The following is a 26,106-nucleotide window of genomic DNA, read 5'->3' on the forward strand; positions in this document are numbered from 1 at the left end:
TCCCTATCAAGGATCTTTGGGCATGCATTGTCATTTAACAAACAGAACAAAATAAATTATGGAAAAAGGTTACAATGTACATTATCTGCAGTAGCTTACCGGCTGGGAAAGTATGAACACATAGTGATAAGCATATTTAAAATCAAAGTGGCCAAATCAGTTTCATTTAGGACAGCTTGACCACTTGCCAGCAAGCACCATTTCAGCTGAGGTATGACTTGCAGAGGTCTCCAACCATCCATTCCCTGGGCCCAGCAGCGCGTTTTCGGAGTTAGTACTCCTTTGCTCCAGAATTCTTGCATCTATCAAAATAAGACTGCATTGTTATGCTGAAAAAAAGAGCCATTTTATAAAGAAACTACAGGGGCAACTCCTTAAAGAAGAAGTATTGTCAGAAGTAAAAATAGAAAGCTTATTAAACCTCCCAGGGATCCTTGTGCACAAATTGCTGTCCCCATTAAAATCCGAGCATTGGATGCTAAAAACAATCTTTATTTTCTGTCATTGTTCCTCATGAAGCCTAAAAATATGGGCCAGCAGGGAGCCTTGTCCCCTTCCCATTCTGCAGATCCATGCCTCTTTAGCTCTCCTGTTTAGTGCACACAGAGTCTGGACTTGGTGCCTGCTATTCAGGACACAAAGGAAACTGTCAGCTTGTATTGTGAATGATTGAAAGCACTCTTCTCCAGACACATTCACAAAAAAAGCTGAGAACCCACACTAGCAACTGCACTAGTCTCTCTGGGATAATTGTGCTGTTTTCAGCTTGTTTTGTTTTTAATGAAAGGGCTCTTCTTCAATTACAGTTATTGACAATTCCTGCTCTGTGCCCTGAATAGCACTTGTCCAGCAAAAAAATCTAGACTCAGTGTAACATGACAGATAAGGAGACAGCACTGCACAGAACATCACTGTTCTGTCTTGCAGGAGTTCTGCAGGTTGTGTGTGCACTGCCTGTCACTCCCCTTCTTCTGCAGGACAGTCAGTCAGAATTCCATCTTCCTTGTTCAGTGTGATCAACTAGCTTGGCAAGTGGGAGGGGCTTTAACTGGGAAGAAGTACTATGTGAGCAGGGTCCCCAGGGGTGTTCAACAAGCTTTCCAGTGAAATGTCCTCTTTAATTATACATGGTCAGAAAATAATGCTGGGAGAATGACTCAATATTTAAGGAAAACAACCAAGTAGCACAACAAATAGGTTTACATAGCAGGGTCATTCTTGAATGTAGAGAGCTCAGCCCTAAAAGTTTTAAGACAGCTGAACGAGAGAAGGACATTGCTAAGCCTTTTGTAAAGAGACACTGTTGCCAAACCATTCATTTTAACAACAATTTTTGCATAAGATTTCAACATATTGCATATGTTATGCAAGTTACTTACTTGTAAAAGACTCACTTTGGTAGACATCCAAAAGTCGTACGGCTGCTGCTGAGCACTGCCATCATGGAAGTAATGACCGTATACAGAACCTCTATTTGGTTTTGGGACAGTATATAAGTTTGAGCAAAACCCTTTGAACTCTTCTTTTGCAAGAAATGGGATTACCACTCCCCAGTTGATTCAGGGTAGCCCACAAATCTGCCTTGGGGTCTTTGAGGTGAAGCTAGCGGACTGGAAAGTAGGAATCGAGGAGGGGGCATAGAGATAAATTCTATTTCGCAGTTCCTGGAAATGACAGATTGCATCTCCAAGTCTAGAATATCTCTGATCCAGACAGGCGCTAAAGGCCAACAGATGATCCCCCCACTCCAGAGAGTGGGAATGCCCGATCATTGGGACAAGGGTTTCTGAGTAGGCCTGGAGAGAGTTTTGAGGTCCAAAATGTGCAATCAAAATATGCACTCTACCTTGCCTTAGAGGACAACGCCCTCAGAAAATGGAAAGAACACCTTTCAGCGAGAAGAGGTAGTAAACCGTAGAAGCAGGCCTAGGTTGTTTTTAGTGGGGGGAGGAGTACTTTCCCCCAAGTGACTTCCTTCATAAGCTTATTAAAGGAGTCACCAAACGTAAGAGACGCTATTTTAAACGCAGGCTCAGAAAACAAATGTGCAAAGACAACAGTGTCGACCTGGCGAATAACATTCTCCAGGGCATCAACACAAAATAGTAGTGCCGTAGGCATAGGCTGCAATTGTTCTAGGAGAACAGGATCTGCAAGCATAGAATATGATCTCTATTTATTTGTCCAGCCAACTTAGCCACAGCCTGACAAATAGTTTTAGTAGTCAATGCCTGGTTGTAAGGCAGGACCAGCTAAAGCAAAGGATGCCTGCATTAGGATTTCATAGAGCCTGTTCCCAGAATTATTAAAGGAAGGAACATCTTTAATGGGACCAGATGAGAGGTGAGATGCTTATTGAGATCTACTACAAGATAAGACCATTCTTCATAAATTCCTTTTCTATAAGATATAACATACAAAGACTTCTGGAGAAAGGAACATCTTTTCAGGATTTAGCCAATCCTCATGCAAGGCACAGTTAACTTGTTTCAGCAGGGTAAAGGTCTTTTTAAACTTTGTCAGCCGTTTAGTGTCCATAAGAACTTTTTCAGACTGAGGAGATTCTGAAAAAAGGCTAGTGTGCGCCTCATTAATAAGTGAGGTCATGGTAGAAAACAAATGGTGTGAAGCCTTAGCTAATGTCTCAGAGTGAAGAACGTGAAAATTCCTCTGCTGGATCCGCTTTTGCATCCACCTCACCCTCCACAATATCTTCTTTGAATAGGATAGGAGGATTAGGTAGAGAGACAGAGAGTCAGAAAGCTTGGGCCCTGAAGGCTTCAGAAAGGAAGAGCTTGTCAAAGAAATCAGACCTAGTTGCAGTAAAAATCAACCTTAGTCAGATAAGAACAATTAACAGCTTCCAATGACATTGTGGCACCATAGTGAGCATTAAAACAGGGTGATTTTGGAAACATTCGCATCTCATCAAGGTCTTGAATAGTCAACATGCATTGACCCATTCCATGGTGACTGCATTAGGTTACCCATGTGGCTACAAATTTGGGTTTTATTCCTGACAATCAGTAGAACCAAAGCAACATCACTTCCTTATAGAACCCTGTTATCCAAGTACACTCCAAGACCATGCACCAAAAAGCAAACTAGATATGGGGACAGAAATGGAACATGATGCGTGAGCTCAGATTAGGGATACTACCAAATTATGTTCATGCAATGCTTCAGTACTTATAAAGTGCTGTTTAGGTGGTATGTTGTATTCAGTCGACTGACTTATGTAGCTCCAGGCTAGCTTATGACTGTTTAGGACCAGGCACACTACTACATACCTGGTGGACTTGCCCTTCTGTCCAATACTTATGGTCGCAAGTATACAAAATTTTACATATTCTGTTCCAACAATTGCCTCCTAAGAATATGAATGGTATCTAAATCTGGAAGCCATCAATATCTCCAAGTAACCATTTACTCTTGTGACCTGTGCTCTGACAGCAATGAAACAGAGACTAGCCTAAGGCATGGCTCTCAAAAAATCTACATGTGATAGAGGTCACATCTCGGTTACACTGGACATTACTTAATGAAAAGCTAACGACCAAATTGCAAGGCACTATGCCCAAATTTCACAGGCTCTGGGAACAATCGGTGGCCTTCCAGCCAACTTTGACCTTGAATAATGATGTAAACAGTCTATTTCTTTTTTTTTTTTATGTGTGACTCTTGAGAATCCTGGTCTAAACCCCCTTCTCTCCCCCAGCTCATCCATTTTTCCCCCAGTGCCTTCCTCCTTTCCCCCTTTGCCCACCCAAGCTGGGCTTCCTCTCTTTCTTGCTTCTTCCATTTCTTCAAAGTTGGTTATGTTTTACAAAATAATTGTCACCCCCCACGCACATCACATTCAACCTATTGCCTCTGTTACTTTGTTTTCTGGTAACCTTTTCAATGCCTGCATCTGCAACCGTTGTACTGTCCGAAACCCTAGAATGAGTGGCACAATGTCTTCATCATTGCAGGACAAGTCCAAATTAATGCAACCAGCTACCACTAGGAATATACTATGACCTGGATAAATGAGAACCTTTCCAGATATTATTTCCTAGTTTGTTTTTTTAAGTCACCAAAAAATGTATTTAGAAACCATCATTTATACCTTACCTCGACAAAACTGTAAGGGCCACTTCTCTCCTTGTCTGCATTACCAAAATACCATTCCTTTTCACTTTCTCTCTTCATATCAGGAGCTGCTTCAATAACATTGCTCTGAAGGAAAAAAAAAACCCCAGGAAAAACAAATATATGGTTTTACATACATCTTTATTATAGTCGGGACTAAAAATTTTAGTCAGGTGAACATAAAATATTCCAATAGGTTTATGCAGATATAAAAATGTGCAATTATTTTTTACACAGCAGTCTGCTAAGTATTGCAGCTACCATCAGTGATACTACTGTACAGGCTTTCAGTTACTGAGCTGCAGGAAGTGCCAGCACACTCAGTCCTTTGAGAACTACAAAGTTCCTCTACCACAGTAGAAGACGGGACTAGTAGTTTATTCAGGCCCACTTCTCTGTGAATGAATGGTGCAGCTTTGTGGGTGGAGCCTAAATACAGGTGTAACATGTAGCTAAAAGTGGAGATAGCCTTTAAAGCTCATTTCCTCCTTTGTACCTGAAAAATATAACTTCTTCTAACAGCCTCCCTGCTCTTTTCCCCACTGCACATATCTGTATTTATTTTCAATCATCCAACATCCATGGTTGCCAGTGTACAGATAAGTATACTTGAACACTCCGTCCACAGCCACAGAAGCTGTGTAGAAACATAATGGCTGCAATGGCTACTGGTCATTGGTCAGTGTAGTTATGTGACAGTGCTGACCATTGAGAGTCTCTTCTTACTTCCAAGGCAAAAGAAAAGACTCTCGTTGGCCAGGGAGACATTGCACAGATTATGCTTCTACACAGCTTGTGTACGGATCTGTGCACCGGCAGCTTGTGTATGCATCTGCCCACTAACAACTGTAGGTGGCGGATAATTGAAAAAAAGTACAGACAAGTGCAGGAGAAAGAAGGATTGGGGAGCGGTTAGGAAGAAATTATTTTTTTTCCAGGTACAAAGGTGAAGATAACCTTTAAATGTGACATTCACCAAACACTTGGTGCAGGTGAGTCAATCGTCATAATTAACACATGCACCAGAAAGCTACACTTGCAGTGAATGTTTGGTTGAAGGTCAAATTCACCTTTTTGCAACCATGTTACATGGTGAAAAATGCCCTAATGAGAGCGACTCTGTAGTAGATACAAATTATTGCTACAGAATCACCAGCGTGACATCAGCCTTATACTGGCCATAGACAGTTTTTGTTTTTCAGCTGCAAACGATTGAGAAAAAATTTCCAGCATGTCCCTTTGACAGAAGTTGCTCAGACAATCAACTTCTGTCGTGCCAGGACAGCTACTCACTGATCGAAATTTGGATGGTCCCAACTAAACTGACCAAATTTCTATTAGTGTATGGCCAGTTTTAGTGTAACTAAGACTGAAACAACTAATTGATAGAATAGATTATAATCGATAATAAAAATAGTAGTCAACAATTTCCATCATCAATTAGTTGGCCTGCAAACAGAATGCATTAGTTGTATACTTGTCAGTATACATAATACAGAACACATACAGCTCAGTACACTGTCCATACATGTCAGTAAGTGCCTGAAAACTTGGGATTGTGGGCAGGAGAAGGAAGGGATTTAAAGTGCATCTAAAGGCAGGTTTATTTGCTTAATGTATCTGTTGGCTTGTAGTTCTCAATGAACTACCAGGGCGCTGTTGAGGGCTCTAGGTAGTTATCTCTTCCTGTCAGTGTGTAACTGCCTGTTTGTACAAGGTACGAGCACACAGATACATTAACAAGTCTGCAGGAGTCCTGCATGCCACCCGCAGTCTGCAGATCGTGGATGCAATTCTTTTCAGGCTCCTAGTAAAAACAATAATAAATGCATATATTTTTACCTGCAAAAAAGTGAACCTATCCTTTAAGGGCTCTGTGCAGGCAAGATCAGCATCTGAACCCAGAGAAGATGGAGGCTGATAAACTGGAGGTAAATTAAGCCACAACAACTAAATTTAAAAATGATTATATCCATGCAAAAAAGTCTCAGCCTTTAATACTACTTTAATATAAAAAGATTTATATTCCCCCACCATTCATATAGAAATATTTGTTTTTGTACTATGATAGGGCTATTTTTTGTTTTTTTAACCCCACCATGACAGGTGACACAAAATGCACGCTGCTGCTACCAAAATGTCTTAGTGTCAGCAGGCACAGGAAGCTTGTATCAACCTACCTGACTCTGACATGGGGGTTTGTCATGTATATTATAATATTACAGTCCTATCTGCAAAACCATGTTTTAGGTTTTTTTTAAAAAAAAAATTCCCTTTCAATAAAATATGTACCAGATCCAACATCTATATGTTTTTATACTACTTTCTTCTGTTAGTCTGAGAGTGGATTTGATATTATTTTCCCTAAAATTATAGCTGGTTATTTAGATTTACAACTGCATATAGATATTCATGAGTATTTTTTTTTACTTTACCATTCTACCCAAATTGCACACTTTTATTTTGATTTTTTTTATTTGATAAATCAAAATAATAATTGGCCAGCTAATGGATAATGAAAAAATTCATTAGTTGCAGTCCTGTAAACAAAGTAAAAGATTACTGAAAAAAACAGAAAAAACAGAAAATATTACAGGTAATCTGCTTACCTGAAGTGGAACTGTAGCTCTGCTGGTGTGAAGATGTGCTAAGGTGAGGAGATCAACCAGGATCCTGACTCCATTGGAGTCCATCACATCTTTCACATTTTTCTTGAAGGGTAGGGAAAAAAAAAAAAAAAAAAAAAAAATCAGAGAAAGCTTCTATTTTAAACTATGATCATAACCATTTCATTTTATAATAGTTGCAGCAAACCTCTGGACAGCTAAGCATACACAGCACAATTTCCACTAGTCTGTGGTTATCCTGTCATAGATCAAAATGTCTTATATGCACAAATTTTTCTTTGCCTATTAGTTTTGCATTTTACCAAAATGCTTTGCTCCATATGACAATTATTGTACATGATTAAGAATTACAATTGCAGTTTACTATGGGTGGAGTCTGGTGGGTTGAGGCATTGATTGGCTTCTTGTAAAACCTGAATAATCTCTTTGTAAAAGAAAATAATAAAACAAAAATGATGGGAATTTATAAACAAACTCCCTCAAGAGACAGAAGAAATTGTCAAGTAGTTTTACTCATCAAAAAGTACAAAAACTCACCTAAACAAACATAACAAAAAAAAAAAAAACTAACAAGGGTCAGTGATAATGGGCTTTTGTTCACTCCAGAGTCTATGTTAATGCAAAAGGAGCTTGAAAAAAAGCACCAAGTATTCGATTCCACAAGTTACCAAAATGAAAACAAAAAGAAAGAAAAAAAAAAACAGCCAACACGTTTCAAGGCCCAACCAATTTCCCCTTCAACATCAAAACAGTAAGATCCTGTGTGAATGCTTATGTTGGTGGCAGAGCAACAAGAACCTCCTAAACACATTGGCTGCCTTCTATACAACAAGGTTTTGAGGAGACCTGTAGAACCTAAGCCATCAGGTTGAGCTAAGAATTTCTATTTGTATCAGTTGGAGATTCATGTCCAGCGCCTCGCCCCTACCTCTGTTTGAATTGCAGGTCAAAGGCAGCTGTCAATGAATCCTGAAAGATCTCAGGTGTCTCAAACTTATGTCAAAAGCATGCTGCATTTGGCCATCAAAGCCTGTCGACACTGGCCCTAAGGGCAAAATTATAGCATTAAGAAAGTTTACAGGTGTTTAATATTTAATGAACATCAAATACCGATAACTTACCTTATTAAGAATCAGCTTGTTTAAAAATAGGATGAGCCTGTCCCTTTCTAGTCTGTCTGTGCACTAAAATAGTAATAATAAAAAAAAAAGATTAAGCAAATCAAATGCCAAATTAAATTTACAGTTAAAAAAAGTATGTATTTTTCATTTAAAAATATCGATTAATTTACCTTGACCTTAAAAGAAAAACCCCAAAGCACATCATAAAAGTCTACATTCCTATTAGGCCTTTAAAGTCAAAAAGTTGAGGAAACAGCCAAGCTTCAAAAAGTATCAGACCTTGCTCATTAAAAGGTCCAGTAAAAAGGAGACGCTTTGAGGGTGCTGCAACCATTTAAACTTGACAGTATTTGTTCCTATATTTATTAAATTTTGAACATAGTATTTTATCATTACCGTTCTAGATTGTGGATAGGTAAAGTACATTTTATAAAATCAGGTATTTGGTGTATTCCAACAAGACCTCCGTATCATCGATATACTGACAAAAATATTTGAACAAAATGGTGCTTTGTAATTTTTGCAACTAACCAATTAAACTGTTCTTGAGAACAGTTTATTGTGTAATTTATATGGGCTGAGAGTTGGGACGATGGTTAGGTGGCAGGAGGGCAGGTGAAATGGGATACAAGAACAAATGGAAAACCAGAAGAAATAAAAAGTAAGGGGAAAGATAAAAAAAAAAGGTGGGCGTTTTTGGAGCGCCCTATGAGGTTTTTTGTTTAGGAGCACTTTAAGGTGTTTTTTCCTGATAGAATAGCCCACGTAGACTAATTTAACAGTAGACTCAGGACCAAAAGCAAAGTTTTCAGCAATCCCATAAGATGTATCTGAAGGTTCTTGTTGTTCCACAATTAGACAGCCTATAATATTATCTAATGGTCTGTCCAGTTCGTCAAGAGAAGCTGCTAGCCTAGCAGGGGGACAAAAATTCTAAGAAAGAACAACTAAAGACATGGATCAAAATTTAGCTGGTTCAGCAGGGACTGGCCGAATTTTGATATATGTACAAGCAGGCTGTCGGATTTTTATAGCTGATAGCAGTGATCATTGTATTCTGCCGGCTGAGAAGGCTCCCCCTCCCCTATGCTGGCAGAATACAATAGCACTGCCTGAGGGTTTCCTCATCAACACTGACTGTGTTGATGGGGGAATCGAATTGATTATTCGATGGCTTGCCTAAAACATGACTGTTAATTCTATTATCACAAGAAAGACAAATTACCCTCTCAAGCATTCCAACGATGTACTTTGTGTCTGGAAAAGGCCCTATTTCTTCATGGCATCTGCCATAAACAATGGCCAGGGCTTGTAAACATAAACACTTCATGTTCACTTTAGGAGTGAGGAGGAATCGGTGATAAAGTTCATTAAAAAATTCATACCTGCAGCAAAACATGCAAATAAGCTTTATATGGACATATCCAGAATCAGAATACACTACTACTAAATGTATCTATCATGTGCGTACTTACGATTGCTTTATAACACTGCTTTCTTCATTCTCATCTTCTTCCAAAAGTAATCGTAGATAGTAATCTCCTATTTTTATCTCGTCAGCGAGGCACTCATATTTTACCTTGAGGAAAGGACAAATTCATTGTACAAAAGACTATTCTAAGACAATGACAGAGGGCAAATTCTGCTAATTAAAATTATACAGCAATGCAACAGCTTTGCTGCACATATACATTGTTTTACATAAAAAACATAATAATACACACAATCACCCCAGCACAGTGCCAGAGCCTTAATTAAGCCCACATGAAATAAACCTAGTAATATATCAGGTGTTTCTATACTGCAGTCTATTTCTGAGGCTAGATTTGAGCATTGGGGAGACGTTAGATAATGGTAGTATCATTTTGGTTACATAAATTTTGCCAAAAATGTTAAATTAATTAAAGCCCAGTTCAAGCCAAAACAGTGTTTTTCTTTTCTCTTTTCAAAAAAGGGAGAGGAGGATGAAACCCAAGGGATGCTTTTATTTTATTTATTTTTTTATTCTGTGTATCCACCTCAGAAAAAGTGAAAGTGATAGAAAATCTGTCCAGATAGTACACAGATTCACCAAAAATGGAATTTTAGGTTTACCTGTAAAATCTATTATTTTCATGTAGTACATCCCAGGACACCGTGTATCTTCATATACATTACGATAGGGATGTCCCAAAGACCGAAAATGAAAGTGGGGGGGATGATAGAGGTAACATAGCAAGAAGCCATGAGGCCCCTAAAACCCAAAGCAGCACAGGTTAGAAAGGAATGTGCCATCAAGTGTCCAATCACCTGAAGATGACAGCATAACCCTCGTTATGGATCTGATATCCTGTGTCCTGGGATGTATGATAATTAAACACCCTTTTCAGTAAAATGGGGTGGGGTTAGATATCTACACAACTGAATAACAGACAGAAATAAAAACTAGACAGATTCTTATCAAGTCCTTCCAAAACTATACATGTTTTCTGGAGTGGGGCTTTAGGAATTGGATGTCTGTATTTAAAAGACAAGTTTTTTTAGGATGTGATTTACAAAACAAAGAGAATAGCAGCACATTATAAATATGTAAAAACAAATAATACCATTTTAACTAATTTCTCTTGTGAGAAGTCCTACTTGGCTGTGAAAATGGTGAGTACCACACATAGTAACACTTTCAAAGCTCTCCAGGTTTTCTGGCACGAACGTAAGATTATTAAGCCATTCTTTCAAAGACATGGCTGTAGCTGCTAAAGATGTTTTATTTATAATAACATCTTTAGATTGATGCTAGCTTTTTTTTAACTCCTCCTCACTGCTAGCATACATTCAATTTTCTGAATAAACACAACATAAGTAAGCCAAGTATATGCTTACTTGCTTTATATATATATATATATATATATATATATATATATATATATATATATAAAAAAAAAAAAAGCCATACTCCTCATCACCAAACTCACAAAAAATGTTCAACAAGTGGGTCACATTAATACCTCAAACTCATGGTGGTTCCAAGAGATCACTGTTGAGCTTCCAAGCTCCCTGTCCACATTAAATGCTCGCATTTCAGCCTCAAGTGTGTCTCTTAACTCTTCCCTGGTTTTATAATTCCAGATCAAATTTGACCTCGCATGATCCTGATGAAATCTAGGAATTAAATTTGTAAACACAATACCAATTTGAAATGTACATATTACACAACCACCTTACACTTTTTCTATCCTCTATGGCAGGGGTCTACTAACTTTATATACAAAGGGCCAGTTTACTGTCCTTCAGACTTTAGGGGGGCCGGACTGTGGACACTGGGTGTAAAACATGTATAGGCATCAGTGGCAGCAAACAATGCCCCATGCTTGGTGCCAATGAGAGGAACTGTGCCCCATCGTTGTGTCATTGGGAGGAATTGTGCCCCATTATTGGTGTCATTAAGCGGAACTGTGCGCCATCATTGGGGTAATATTGTGCCCCATCATTTGTGTCATTGGGAGGAAATGTGCTCCATCATTGGTGTCATTGGGAGGAATTGTGCTCCATCATTGGTGTTATTGAGCCCAATTGTTGGTGACATTGGGCGGAACTGTGCCCCATCGTTTGTGTCACTGGGAAGCATTGTGCCCCATCATTGGTGTCATTTGGAGGAATTGCGCCCCTTCATTGGTGTCAGTTGGGGGGGGAATTATGCCCCATTGTTGATGTCAGTGGATGAAATAGTGCGCCATGGGCCAGATAAAAGCGACCAAAGGGTTGCATCTGACCCCTGGGCCACAGTTTGTAGGCCATTGCTTTATGGTGTAATGCCTACATTACAGAAAATTATGGAAACTGGCTATTTAACATATTAGGCGTTCTAAACATAGAAAGGAGTCATTTTGATTTATGTTGTGTGTTGTTCAGCTTAGACGAGTTTAGTGGAATTTAACATCAAATTCTCACATTCTAAGTTTACTGGACTATTAACAATCTATGACAAACACATATTTTACAATCTCACGTGTTTTAAAAAATAACTTTTTCTAAAACGATTAGCACTTAAAATGTAGTACAATTTACCTGTAGTAGAAAAGTTCCCAGTTAGATTCTATTTTAATTCTCTGGCGTCTTTTTCGAAGGATAACAGGCTTTTGGGCTAAATTCTGAAAACAAAAAACAAACATGTAGATCTAAAACATTCTTGCAGCAACATTCCTAACATTACTAATTACCCCGTCTGTCACTTATTTATATTGCTATACTTTCTTTTAGCTGTGTGGCTGTAACTCAAGGTGATAAAGCAAGCTTGAAATTATTGATCTACAAGTCACTAACAATTCCATCCCTTGGCAGATTATTTTCCTCTTGCTGACTGTACCATAAGGAGCAGACTGCTGGGAGAATATGGAAAGTGGGAGCTGGTTACCGATCACAAGGGAAGAAAGAAGAAACAGAATTGAAGCTAAAAAACATAGATGGGAGAGATATAGAGATTGGGACTAAAGATGTAGAATCCACCACTGAAAACAGAAGTTGCAATGCTTTTTAATAAAATAAATACTGGATGAACAAAATATAAGAAGCACGTGACAAAAGCATAGGAGATAGAAAAAAAATGGACTCACCAGATTTCTATCCTGAGGTATTTATGGAAGAAAAAAAAAAAAAAGTAAAAAATATGACAAGAAAACAATGCCATACAATCACGTTGACATAAAAGAAAACGGTTTCAAGATATCAAATCCTTAGTCTAACAAATAATTATTGCTGGTGGATAAACAGCATTATTCTAGGATGATCACCACTTCTCAATTCCAGTTAAGTTTGAACACCAAATATGTTGTTCTTCCAAGAATCATTTTCTACCATACAGATAAGTAACTAGCCTACCCAAACCTGATGCTATTTAATCTTTGTAGACTTTAGAAGTCTTTTTTTTTCTTTTTACTAAAATAACAAACATAGCATACTTACCTGCTCTGTGCAATTGTATTGCATACAGCAGGCTTGATCCTCCTTTTCTGTCGTCCCCCACCTGCGCTCCAGGCTCCTCCTCTTTGACTGGTGCACCCATGGAAACCCACTTTCCATGGGGGCACCCATAGAAAGCCACTTTCCATGGGAGCACCCATGCAGGCTCACTCCCGAGCTGCCCTGTCTGAGTCCATTGACACAGAGCAGGCAGCTTGGCCCTGTCCCCAGCTGGCTTGGCACAGCATTTGAGTAATTGCTATCAATCTGCCCGGGGGGCTCCTGTAGTACAGAAGGTTTTTCACCTTAATGCATAGAATGCATTAAAGTAAAAAACCTTATGGCTTTAGAACCCCTTTAAGGTGAGCAGAACCATATACTGTATACAATGTTTGATATACAGTTGTAAGTCTACTCTTAGAAGTACTTTCCCATTGTTTATACTTTAAATGTCAGTGCCTTCTTGTTAAAGTGGTAGTAAACTCTTCTTTAATAATTTTACCTACAAGTAAGGTCATAATAAAGCTTACCTGTAGGTAAAATTATATCTCCTAGATGTGGACCATTTATGAGATATTAGCTCTTTATGTCAGCTGGCACATGTGCTCTGAAGGACCGGCATACCCGTACAGTTCTTTCAGAGCAGTGTGCCTTGGCCCGGGACTCCTGCGCACATTCGCGGGAGTGCTCTCATCGTGTTCGGCCAGTCAGATGGCCATGAGCTCGTGAATTCGGAAGGAAGACTGGGTGAAGATGGAAGCCGCGGGAGCCATGACAGCGCTCTGCTGAAGGGCCTTTGTTTTAAGGCAAGTCCTTCATAATGTGACAGTAAGCGATGCATATTAGCACATTTAATTTTACTTTCAGGGGATTTTTTTTTTCTTTTTTTTGGATGCGGTTTACTACTGTTTTAAGGATAAACTGTTCACAAACCTAGGAATACTGCTATACCTACTGTAGTTATATAACTACACCTTCCTAAGACAGTGCTCCAGTGTCATCCCACCTTATGTGAAGTATCCCCCTACACCAAAGATCAAATGTGCAGTGGCTCAGATTGGTTCCTTTTGTGGCACTACAAAGGGACCTATAGAGCACCATATGAGTCTGTAGTTTGTCACTGAACATGGGTTTCATCACACTGATGTGAATAGAGCCTAGCAGAAAATTAATCTAAAGATTTCATTTTAGCACTTTTCAAAACTTTTTACAATTCTACCACAACATACCTCTTTTTGTGCTATTCCCATCCTATCCCTCCAGTGCAACAACACCAAGTCAACTTTTTCCTTGGCAAATTTTTCTACTTCCTTGGCAGCTTTTCCAGCAATCCTTTGCCACTCAGGGACTTTGTTGAATTTGCCATATTGGTCCTAACAAAAGAAAAACATACACAAAAAATGAAATGTGAATATAAACAATTAAAAAATGACAGGATTTTCTGAAGCATAAGGACCAGTTTACACTTGGATCGCACAGGAAAGTGTGTCTGCACACGTGCGCTGCGATTCTGAGCACATTAATTTGAATGGGCCAAACCTGGAGAAAAAAAAACATGGAGAAAATAGGACATGCACTACTTTAAAAAAAAAAAAAGGCCACACCAAATTGCATAGTACTGTGGTACCATGGGATTTGGTGCCCACAAACACACTGCTTTTGTGATTTGCATTTGGGGGTGCTGTCAACATTACACTGGCACCCACAGCAGATCGTAAAGGCAGTGCGTTCTGAGTGTGGTGTGGGAAACATGTATGAAATGTGCCTTTCCTGAACCGCATTCTGGTGTGAAACAGCCCTAATACATGGGGACAATAACAATCATTAACAAAAAAAGTCTGGTTTCAAACCAACCATTATAAGATTAAAATGATTTGATACAAAATGTACATTTTCAAGATAATCCATGACAGTTAACCCCATAAACATTTGTCGTTTTTTACTACTGCTGCAACACAATACATTTACATTTTCATCAAAGCCCAGCATTAGCCAATTATATTTAAATTCTAAACAGACTTGGAAATTGTAAAGTATTTTTATCACTGTCCATCACCCATTTGGCCCTGTGACACCAGAACAAGAAATGAGGGAAACTACTATCACTGGGACTGGAAGACAAAGACAGTAATATTAACCAGACTGGTTATAAGCCTTCCCTATTTTACTGAAAAGGGAATGTTTTTTTTTATACAGCCTATGTCCCCACTGGAGAGATTTTTGATCACTTCCTGTTCCAACAGACAGCATGGGAAATTTCCTAAGTGGGGAAGTTCCTTCAGTCCAAACATAAGAATGCAAAAACAATTTTAACATACTCCTTGCCCCATGCTGCAATACAATGTTATTACAACTGGGCTGCATGACAATATAAATAAAATACGCAATATATCTTACAGTTGCAATTTTTAAATTGTCCCTGATGTGCATTCGGTCAATATCCTTTTCTGGTACTAGATCCTTACTGTCCAGGCATGCCAGCAAACCTGGGGGCTATGGAGTTAAAAAAACAAAAAACAAAAAAACAAGTCCATTATTTTGCAAACAAAGGCATATGCAGGCAAGAACAAAGTAATATATACACCCAAGTAAACATGGCCATAATATATAACCAAAATACAATGGTAAAATTCATCTGCAGGCAACAGTTCATAGATTGCATTAGATATACTTTGCTTACCAAAATGCGCTTCAGCAAATTAAAAGATGTTGTATTATCTGCTGTCCAAAGGCCCACTAGGTGTCTGCTCAACTGTCTGAAAAATAGACAGATACAGTCCAATGTAGATAGAAAGTAAGAGAAACAATAGACTCGGAATAAAACAAAAAAAAACAAAAAAAATGCACATCCATTTAAAAATCAGATAAGTGTTCTAGGCTACTGCTACATGTTTTGGTTGCTTGCCGTTGACAACAACCAGCTTAGCTTTAGCTAACAGCATTAAAGGCATACTAAAGATTATTTCAGTTAATACACAATGGTGTCCGTTTATGAACCAGTGGTAAATGATAGCTGCTCAGTTCTCCGGCATTCTCGGAGAACACAGTTCTCCTGTGAATGCCTTTTATGAAGCGGTGTAGATCAGTTCTCCGAATGAAGGGAGAACAGTCTACAAATGCTGGAAAACGGCTGCTTTTACTATAATCTCGCGAGATTACAGTAAGAGATCAGTTTACTAAACAGAGGTAAATTTTTGCTGCTTAGTTTGCGGTTCATCCGATTCTCCAGCTCTGGGCTGGAGAATCTGGAGGGAGAACATAGATCTTCAGTGAAGGGCTGACATCGCTTCTCGCTGATCTCCTGAGTGTCATAAACTGTGAATGACCAGAGAGTAGCTGCGATCCTCTGAATCTCAGCTATTCTCTGTGTCATAAACGGACACCAATGTGAGATATTTCAGTAAAATGTATCACTATGTCAGTCTTAGCTCAAAGCACATGACACACAAGTGTAGCAGATTTGATCATTAGGGGGAAAATGCAAATTAGCCACTCGTATAAAGTGGGAATAAAAGTGCTTATCAAGTTTAAAAGCCGTCACATGTGAGGACCTGAGGGTCCATGAGAGCCATGAGGGTCGACTGCAGCTCAGAGGTTGCTTGCCAGAGATAGCAGGGCACTGCTAACTGCTGCATATACGAAGGGGGGCATAATATATAAACATAGACATATGTCTATGCATCGCAAGCAACCTCTGCGTTGCAGCCATAAATCTGTGTGTTTATCCCAGCTTCCTGTATTTTGTGTGTCGGGTTTGCTAGTCGATATATGCATATAAAGGGAGTGTAGACATTCCTCCGTATGACAGGCTTGAAAAAGAGGTGTTACCACCTTGAAATGTGTATTCACACCCCCTCCATGGCCTTCAGCATCTTAGGTTATCAGCCAAGTTCCCATGCTCTCAGACGGGCTCCTGAGCTAATGTATCCTCTAGTTTTGAGCTTGTGCATCTCCTACCACTGGTGGTGTCGCTCCAATCTGCGTCAGCAACCCAAGTCCTTATGGATGATGACTTTTTAGCTTGATATAAAGAACAAAGGAGAACCACCTGCGCTACCCTTTATACACTATTATTCTAGGGATGGGTTGCCGCTGATACCTGGCTAAACACCTGGATAGAAGGGGATCAAAATTATAACAAAATTGGTGCTGCACTCCCACACTTATATAAATAATTAAATCAAAACTGAGGTTTCAATTACACCCCTAGTGAATCGTCCTCTGTGTAATTATCCCAAACTCAATTCTTCATATTATTATACAATCTTATGCAGTGATGTTTGATAAACCATATGAAATTAAATAAAAATGTGCAAAACGCATAAAAACACAATACATAAACCCACTTGTGTCCCTAAACAGGGTGAAATCACAAACATGTATTAAACCACACGTGATAAAACACTTGGCATAAATAAATTCCCAAAGGTGCAGTGGAAATAGATTGACAGATGGCCTATAAAACAAATAGGACGGTCAGGAAAAATGGACCCTGAATATAAAACAATCTACAAGGATTATAACAAATCCTTCAACATAAATGTGCGTCCATCACTCAACAAGTGCCCACATGTGCCAAAGTATAAATTGCCGTGCTCTCATCCCTAAACTTGGGACTATACTGCTATATAAATAGCAGGAAGAAAAATAAATAAAAATAAATATAATATTGAGTGAATCCACAATTGAAAATCCACTCTGTTATAAATGCAAGTTATGTGTTTTTCATAAAGTCCACAAAAACACGTGCCACCAATTATTAATAAACAAATCGTCCATGTGTGTAATCTTCAATATGGCTATATAGAAACCTCCAGCGATCAATATAAATCTGGCAGGTGAACAAAAAGTGTAATCCTTCACCAGTAAGATTGCCCCCTCACCTTCCAGGTGTCAGCGGCAACCCATCCCTAGAATAATAGTGTATTCAGGGTAGCGCAGGTGGTTCTCCATTGTTCTTTATATCAAGCTACAGAAACAATTGAGTACTGTCCGTGATACTTTTTTTATTTGCACTAACATACAATTTTTGTCCTCAAAATTGTATGTTAGTGCAAATAAAAAAAGTATCACGGACAGTACTCAATTGTTTCTGTCACAAATGCACTAATACGGCTACAATCACCTCAAGTTATATCAAGCTAAAAAGCCGTCATCCATAAGGACTTGGGTTGATGACGCAGATTGGAGCGACACCACCAGTGTTATTTTTAGCTTGATATGTGTTTTATTTCTACTTCATGTGAGTGGTTAATTTGCATTTTTCACCAATAAATAATTTAACCACCTCCCGTCCGGCCGTTGTATATAAAAACGGCCAGACAGTGGCACTGCAGGGTCAGGTGGCCGTTTATAAACGGCCTCCTCACACCCTGCTTGTGCGCGCTCCCTGGGAGCGCGCAGCACTGCGATCCGGTGCCCGCTGTGTCCTCCGGACAAAGTGAAACACCGATCGTCGGACGGCACCTCTGTACGAGGTCCCGATCATGTGATCACTGATTGGCCAATCAGTGATCACATGCAAAGTAGTAAGCAAGATGTCACTTGTGACATCATTGCTTACTACCTGTGAAATCTGTGAATGATCACAGAGGTCACATGGTACAAGGCTATTCACAACAGCCTTGTACCATGTGACAAGCTGTGACCAATCACAGCTCACTCAGTAGTTCTCAATGGCTGCAAGAATGCAGACAGAGAGAAAGAGAAATGATTGCTTTTACATCCTATATGGGTGTAAAAGCAACCTGTGTAAAAAAAAAAAAATGTCATCACCCCCCACAAGTAGTACAATGTCACCATGGTTACACTGTACTGCTAGCGTGACAGTATGTAAAAAAAAAAAAAAAAAAAAAAATTTTTAAATGTTTAAAAATTATAATTTTTGATTATAAACTAATTTGGCTTTTTTTTTTTTGTTTTTTTTTTGTTTTTTTACTAAAAAGATAATGGAATAAATTTTGGCCAGGATTTATGATGAAATAGTATTCATTTGCAAAATTTTATAAGAAACACTTTTTTTCAAAATTTTTGGAATTTTCATTTACATAGCAAAAAAAATAAAAATCCCAGTGGTGAATAAGTACCACCAAAATAAAGCTTTATCTGTCTCAAAAAAATGGTAAAAAATTCATATGGGTACAGTGTTGCATAGCTGCGCAATTGTCATTCAAAGTGTGATAGCACTGAAAGCTGAAAATTGCCCTGGACAGGAAGGGGGTAAAAGTGTCCAGTCAGGAAGTGGTTAATCTGCTGCACACAAGCGCCCTCTTGTGCCTCCTTTACATTACTACAGATGTTCCTTCTATCAGTTGAGGGCCTGCACCAAGTCTTTTGAATCCAGATACTATACCTTATTTGGCATTATTAACTATTTAGCTAGGACTTCATTACTCTAGAGCAGGCATCACTAAATGGCGGACCGAGTCACTGTCCCATCCGGACCCATGCAATTCTGCCATTTAAGAGCCTTTTCTTCCCACAGCTGTCTTGCGGTCATCCTCACAGAGCTGAGAGCAGGAGGCAGGACAGTTCTGGATGGAGGGTGGGAGCTGCCTGAGGTTAACAAGCAGGTGATTGGTTGCTAGGAAGAAGGGCAGTCCTAGCAATCAATAACTGTCAATCACTGTCTGTGTAAAGACAGTGGGGGGGGGGTCGAAAAGGGGCTAAGGGCATTGGTGCGAAGGGGAGGCTGAGTACACTAAAGTGGGGGGGCTGAGGACAGTAATGTGGGAGGGCTGAGGACAGTACCGGGGGGGGGGCTGGTAGGGCCGAGGACAGTACCGGGGGGGGGGCTGGGAGGCCGAGGACAGTACCAGGGGGGGGGCTGGGGGGCCGAGGACAGTACCGGGGGGGCCGTGGACAGTACCGGGGGGGCCGAGGACAGTACCGGGGGGGCCGAGGACAGTACCGGAGGGGGGCTGGGGGGCCGAGGACAGTACCGGGGGGGGGCCACGAGGACAGTACCGGGGGGGCCACGAGGACAGTACCGGGGGGGCCACGAGGACAGTACCGGGGGGGCCACGAGGACAGTACCGGGGGGGCCACGAGGACAATACCGGGGGGGGGCCACGAGGACAGTACCGGGGGGGGCCACGAGGACAGTACCGGGGGGGGCCACGAGGACAGTACCGGGGGGGGCCACGAGGACAGTACCGGGGGGGGCCACGAGGACAGTACCGGGGGGGCCCGAGGACAGTACCGAGGGGGCTGGGGGGCCGAGGACAGTACCGGAGGGGGCTGGGGGGCCGAGGACAGTACCGGGGGGGGGGCTGGGGGGCCGAGGAAAGTACCGGGGGGGGCGAGGACAGTACCAGGGGGGGGGCGAGGACAGTACGGGGGGGGCCACGAGGACAGTACCGGGGGGGCCACGAGGACAGTACCGGGGGGGCCACGAGGACAGTACGGGGGGGGCCACGAGGACAGTACCGGGGGGGGCCACGAGGACAGTACCGGGGGGGGCCACGAGGACAGTACCGGGGGGGGCCACGAGGACAGTACCGGGGGGGCCACGAGGACAGTACCGGGGGGGCCACGAGGACAGTACCGGGGGGGGCCACGAGGACAGTACCGGGGGGGGCCACGAGGACAGTACCGGGGGGGGCCACGAGGACAGTACCGGGGGGGGGCCACGAGGACAGTACCGGGGGGGGCCACGAGGTCAGTACCGGGGGGGCCACGAGGACAGTACCGGGGGGGGCCCGAGGACAGTACCGGGGGGGCTGGGGGGCACGAGGACAGTACCGGGGGGGCCACGAGGACAGTACCGGGGGGGCTGGGGGGCACGAGGACAGTACCGGGGGGGCCACGAGGACAGTACCGGGGGGGGCCACGAGGACAGTACCGGGGGGGGGCCACGAGGACAGTATCGGGGGGGCCACGAGGACAGTACCGGGGGGGCCACGAGGACAGTACCGGGGGGGGCCACGAGGACAGTACCGGGGGGGGGCCACGAGGACAGTACCGGGGGGGGGGGCCACGAGGACAGAACCGGGGGGGGCCCGAGGACAGTACCGAGGGGGCTGGGGGGCCGAGGACAGTACCGGGGGGGGGGCTGGGGGGCCGAGGAAAGTACCGGGGGGGGCGAGGACAGTACCAGGGGGGGGGCGAGGACAGTACCAGGGGGGGGGGCGAGGACAGTACCAGGGGGGGGGCGAGGACAGTACCAGGGAAGGGGCGAGGACAGTACCAGGGGGGGGGGGCGAGGACAGTACCGGGGGGGGGGCGAGGACAGTACCGGGGGGGGGGGGCGAGGACAGTACCGGGGGGGGGGGGCGAGGACAGTACCGGGGGGGGGGGGCGAGGACAGTACCGGGGGGGGGGGGCGAGGACAGTACCAGGGGGGCGGGGGGCCGAGGACAGTACCAGGGGGGCGGGGGGCCGAGGACAGTACCAGGGGGGCGGGGGGCCGAGGACAGTACCGGGGGGGGGGGCGAGGACAGTACCAGGGGGGCGGGGGGCCGAGGACAGTACCAGGGGGGCGGGGGGCCGAGGACAGTACCAGGGGGGCGGGGGGCCGAGGACAGTACCGGGGGGGCCGTGGACAGTACCGGGGGGGCCGAGGACAGTACCGGGGGGGCCGAGGACAGTACCGGGGGGGCCGAGGACAGTACCGGAGGGGGGCTGGGGGGCCGAGGACAGTACCGGGGGGGCCACGAGGACAGTACCGGGGGGGCCACGAGGACAGTACCGGGGGGGCCACGAGGACAGTACCGGGGGGGCCACGAGGACAGTACCGGGGGGGCCACGAGGACAGTACCGGGGGGGGCCACGAGGACAGTACCGGGGGGGGCCACGAGGACAGTACCGGGGGGGGCCACGAGGACAGTACCGGGGGGGCCACGAGGACAGTACCGGGGGGGGCCACGAGGACAGTACCGGGGGGCCACGAGGACAGTACCGGGGGGGGCCACGAGGACAGTACCGGGGGGGGCCACGAGGACAGTACCGGGGGGGCCACGAGGACAGTACCGGGGGGGCCACGAGGACAGTACCGGGGGGGGCCACGAGGACAGTACCGGGGGGGGCCACGAGGACAGTACCGGGGGGGGCCACGAGGACAGTACGGGGGGGGCCACGAGGACAGTACCGGGGGGGGCCACGAGGACAGTACCGGGGGGGGCCACGAGGACAGTACCGGGGGGGCCACGAGGACAGTACCGGGGGGGGCCACGAGGACAGTACCGGGGGGGGGCCACGAGGACAGTACCGGGGGGGGGCCACGAGGACAGTACCGGGGGGGGCCCGAGGACAGTACCGAGGGGGCTGGGGGGCCGAGGACAGTACCGGAGGGGGCTGGGGGGCCGAGGACAGTACCGGGGGGGGGGCTGGGGGGCCGAGGAAAGTACCGGGGGGGGACAGTACAAGGGGGGGGGGGGCGAGGACAGTACCGGGGGGGGCCACGAGGACAGTACCGGGGGGGGCCACGAGGACAGTACCGGGGGGGCCACGAGGACAGTACCGGGGGGGGCCACGAGGACAGTACCGGGGGGGGCCACGAGGACAGTACCGGGGGGGGCCACGAGGACAGTACCGGGGGGGGCCACGAGGACAGTACCGGGGGGGCCACGAGGACAGTACCGGGGGGGGGCCACGAGGACAGTACCGGGGGGGCCACGAGGACAGTACCGGGGGGGCCACGAGGACAGTACCGGGGGGGCCACGAGGACAGTACCGGGGGGGGCCACGAGGACAGTACCGGGGGGGGCCACGAGGACAGTACCGGGGGGGGGCCACGAGGACAGTACCGGGGGGGGCCACGAGGACAGTACCGGGGGGGGGGCCACGAGGACAGTACCGGGGGGGGCCACGAGGACAGTACCGGGGGGGGGCCACGAGGACAGTACCGGGGGGGGGCCACGAGGACAGTACCGGGGGGGGGCCACGAGGACAGTACCGGGGGGGCTGGGGGGCACGAGGACAGTACCGGGGGGGCCACGAGGACAGTACCGGGGGGGGCCACGAGGACAGTACCGGGGGGGGCCACGAGGACAGTACCGGGGGGGGGCCACGAGGACAGTACCGGGGGGGGCCACGAGGACAGTACCGGGGGGGGCCACGAGGACAGTACCGGGGGGGGGCCACGAGGACAGTACCGGGGGGGGGCGAGGACAGTACCGGGGGGGGGCGAGGACAGTACCGGGGGGGGGGGGCGAGGACAGTACCGGGGGGCGGGGGGGCGAGGACAGTACCGGGGGGCGGGGGGCCGAGGACAGTACCAGGGGGGCGGGGGGCCGAGGACAGTACCAGGGGGGCGGGGGGCCGAGAACAGTACCGGGGGGGCCGAGGACAGTAACATGGAGGGGGGCCGAGGACAGTAACATGGAGGGGGGCCGAGGACAGTAACATGGAGGGGGGCCGAGGACAGTAACATGGAGGGGGGCCGAGGACAGTAACATGGAGGGGGGCCGAGGACAGTAACATGGAGGGGGGCCGAGGACAGTAACATGGAGGGGGGCCGAGGACAGTAACATGGAGGGGGGCCGAGGACAGTAACATGGAGGGGGGCCGAGGACAGTAAAATGGAGGGGGGCCGAGGACAGTAACATGGAGGGGGGCCGAGGACAGTAACATGGAGGGGGGCCGAGGACAGTAATGTGGGGGGATGATGTAAATATGAGCAGAGTACTCTTAAGTGAAGGGGGCAGAGGACAGTACTATTGTGGGAACGGGTTGATGTCAAGGAAGTATGAGAACACTAATGTGAAAGGGGTGGAGGGGGGTGATGTAAAGGGGGAGCTGAGGACTCTCATCAAGAGGGATCTTGCTGTGAATGAGGAGGGGAATGTGATGTGCAGAGGGGATTGAGGACACTGGTTCAGATCTGTACATGTGCATTTGGTGCACACGTTGTGGGTAGGTCAGGACTACCTGCTAGAAACCTGAAGAAGTCCTCGATCCTTTTTTTCAAAAACGCACCACAGCAACATGTAGGTTTGGCGCACATGAAAATGCACCACAGGGGCCTACATGAGATGTGGACCTCTGATGCATGCAAATTTTACTGCCCGGATCTTGGGGAATTTTAATTCAATACCCCTGTCTACTGGCTTGTTTCTTTGTGCTATAACAGATTTTAATCTTAGCTCCATGTACAATACAGCAAAGAGCTATGCCGTTGTCACTACACCTGTGCTGCTCCCTCTAGTACTGAAGACTGCTGTAAGGAGAACACCCTAGGATATCATGTCAGAAAACTGGAGATCTGCTTTAACAAAAGTGCATGTTTTACATATTATTTCTTCTAAAAGAAATAATATGGAAGAATGATTATGCTGTACACTTGATACACCTGGCAATTTAGATGCTGGGAAATTGGTAGATCGAAATATTCCATGTTCTTTTTCTTGTACTTGGCATTGTCTAGTGGTGGTATAGGGTGCAGAGAGTTCCAAATGCAAACAAAATGCTCTACATCAGGTTTACTTAAAAAGGAAGTGCAATATGTAATGGCTCTCTGCAGTCACAAACACAGAGCAGAAGAGGCAGAGGAAAACAAACCAATTCCTCCGCTCCACTCACCTGTTTGTAAGCATTCTCTGATCAACACTTATTGTAAACATGGCAGTGTGCAAGTGTCGAGGTAAGGCACCTTCACTGAGTGCAAGCTCTTGCATCTTTGTTGCAATTTCTTTGTCTGCTTCCTTGAAAAAAAAAAAAAAAAGAAGGACATATTGAAGTAGCTGTATACCCATACCAAATGAATCTATTCTCGCAGCAATACATTGTCTAAAAATATTTTTAAAACGGACAAAAAAAACAAGTTCGCTATTTAGCAAAACATTTAAAGTGTTACTAAACACACAACAGTAAAATCAGTCTGTATATGCAGTAAAGCATGCTTGTTATACTCACTGAGGAAACTAAGGGGTTAATCCTCTGTAAAAAAAAAAAAAGCGGTTTGATCTTGTATTGTCTAATCCTCCCCTTCTTCTACTGTCCCACAATCCATCTACTGATAGTACAGAGCTTTAGGAGTCACTCTGCACATGCTCAGTTTCGTGTGTATTGCTAGAGATGTTTTTTTTCTTTGGGAGAGTCGATGTGATCAGTACAGGGCCAATCAGCACTGTCCAGACAGAGGGTCAGGAGTCAAGCAACTTTATAGAACAGTCAGAGCAGAATAAAAACTACTCCTGCAAGCTTTAACCAGTGCTCAGCTGGACACTGATAGAAGTCTCAAGACTGATATATACTGCTGATAGGAAAAGGTATTTAGCAATTTATTATTACTACAATAATTGCATTGCCATGCTCTGTGTACTGTGGGAGACCAGATATAGTGACTGTAGGATCCTGGGTTTAGTAACACTTTAAAAACTGTCTCTTCTTCCAGCAATTACCACTTGAATTAGCTTATGCAATGTTTACCATGTTTTAACTCTATTATGCATTACTTTATGGGTACAATATTTTAATTACTGTCCTTTTCCACTTGATACTCACAGTCAGGGTGCTAAAAGTATAAAAGTCGACGTGTCTTATGTATTATGGCTATGTCAGATAAGGGAAAGACTTAATTAGTGGAGGTGGATGATTTTACCACTGGTAATGTGTTGCCAACTGCAGAATCGCCTATGGCTCTTGGAAACTCATGAAATTCATCAGTAATGCAAAACACGCTGAATATTTGCATTGTAACATAATATCAAACTGAAATGTTGTTTCTCATTTATCATTAGGATACCTACTTCTATGATAGCCTTCATAACTAAACCAGCTCCTTTTACAATGGCCATGGATGGATGCTGCAAGAAAACAAAAGTGTGTTATATAATAACAGATACATTTTCACCATACAATAACTACATTCGCACAGAGCAGTTCTGTACATACTACAGAACGTCTGGCATAGCTAGTGCAGTTAAGCACCCAGTCATACCAGAAAAGCCAGCTTATAAACACAATGCATTCAAAATTTGAAATTTACTCTTGAACAAAACTTTTCCACACTGATAATCATGGTCTAATGTGGTATGTCCAGCTATGGTTTTCTTAAAGTGTATTAAATCAGTTGCACATTGTTTTTTCTAGTACACTTACCTGCTGTACACTTGCTCCTTTCCTAATCATGGTCATTGTGTTTATATTTCACCCGTTAGAAGCTGCTCCATGAAACTTCCACTGCTAGAGTTCTTGCGAAGTATAATTTGTACCACACTACAGGTATCTTTTACTTTTGTTGGGTTAGTCAAGCTAAGCTTTGCCCCCGGCCCCATGCAGACATGCTCCAGTAATGCTGTGGTTGGCAAGTTATGGGAGCAGGGTGGAACCAGAAGCGATATAATTCC

At 44.4% G+C, this 26,106-nt stretch overlaps 1 protein-coding gene across 1 annotated transcript in view; it reads right to left on the reverse strand.

The window, feature by feature from the left end:
* DNAJC13 (DnaJ heat shock protein family (Hsp40) member C13) overlaps positions 1–26,106 on the reverse strand; it is a gene marked incomplete at its 5' end in the record, with an annotated part of 109,844 nt that overhangs the window by 82,715 nt on the left and 1,023 nt on the right. The window contains 14 exons of the mRNA XM_089672551.1: positions 100–302; positions 4,117–4,221; positions 6,744–6,845; positions 7,883–7,945; positions 9,108–9,267; positions 9,358–9,461; positions 10,867–11,020; positions 11,927–12,009; positions 12,472–12,483; positions 14,047–14,190; positions 15,215–15,310; positions 15,498–15,573; positions 24,338–24,459; positions 25,507–25,563. Of these exons, the coding sequence (XP_089528677.1) occupies positions 100–302; positions 4,117–4,221; positions 6,744–6,845; positions 7,883–7,945; positions 9,108–9,267; positions 9,358–9,461; positions 10,867–11,020; positions 11,927–12,009; positions 12,472–12,483; positions 14,047–14,190; positions 15,215–15,310; positions 15,498–15,573; positions 24,338–24,459; positions 25,507–25,563 (1,481 nt within the window). The remainder of the gene's footprint in view (positions 1–99; positions 303–4,116; positions 4,222–6,743; positions 6,846–7,882; positions 7,946–9,107; positions 9,268–9,357; positions 9,462–10,866; positions 11,021–11,926; positions 12,010–12,471; positions 12,484–14,046; positions 14,191–15,214; positions 15,311–15,497; positions 15,574–24,337; positions 24,460–25,506; positions 25,564–26,106) is intronic.

This window comes from Staurois parvus, unplaced genomic scaffold (assembly GCF_062004578.1).
Source record: "Staurois parvus isolate SC_StPar_1 unplaced genomic scaffold, SC_StPar_1.0 ptg000130l, whole genome shotgun sequence".
Taxonomy (NCBI): Eukaryota; Metazoa; Chordata; class Amphibia; order Anura; family Ranidae; genus Staurois; species Staurois parvus.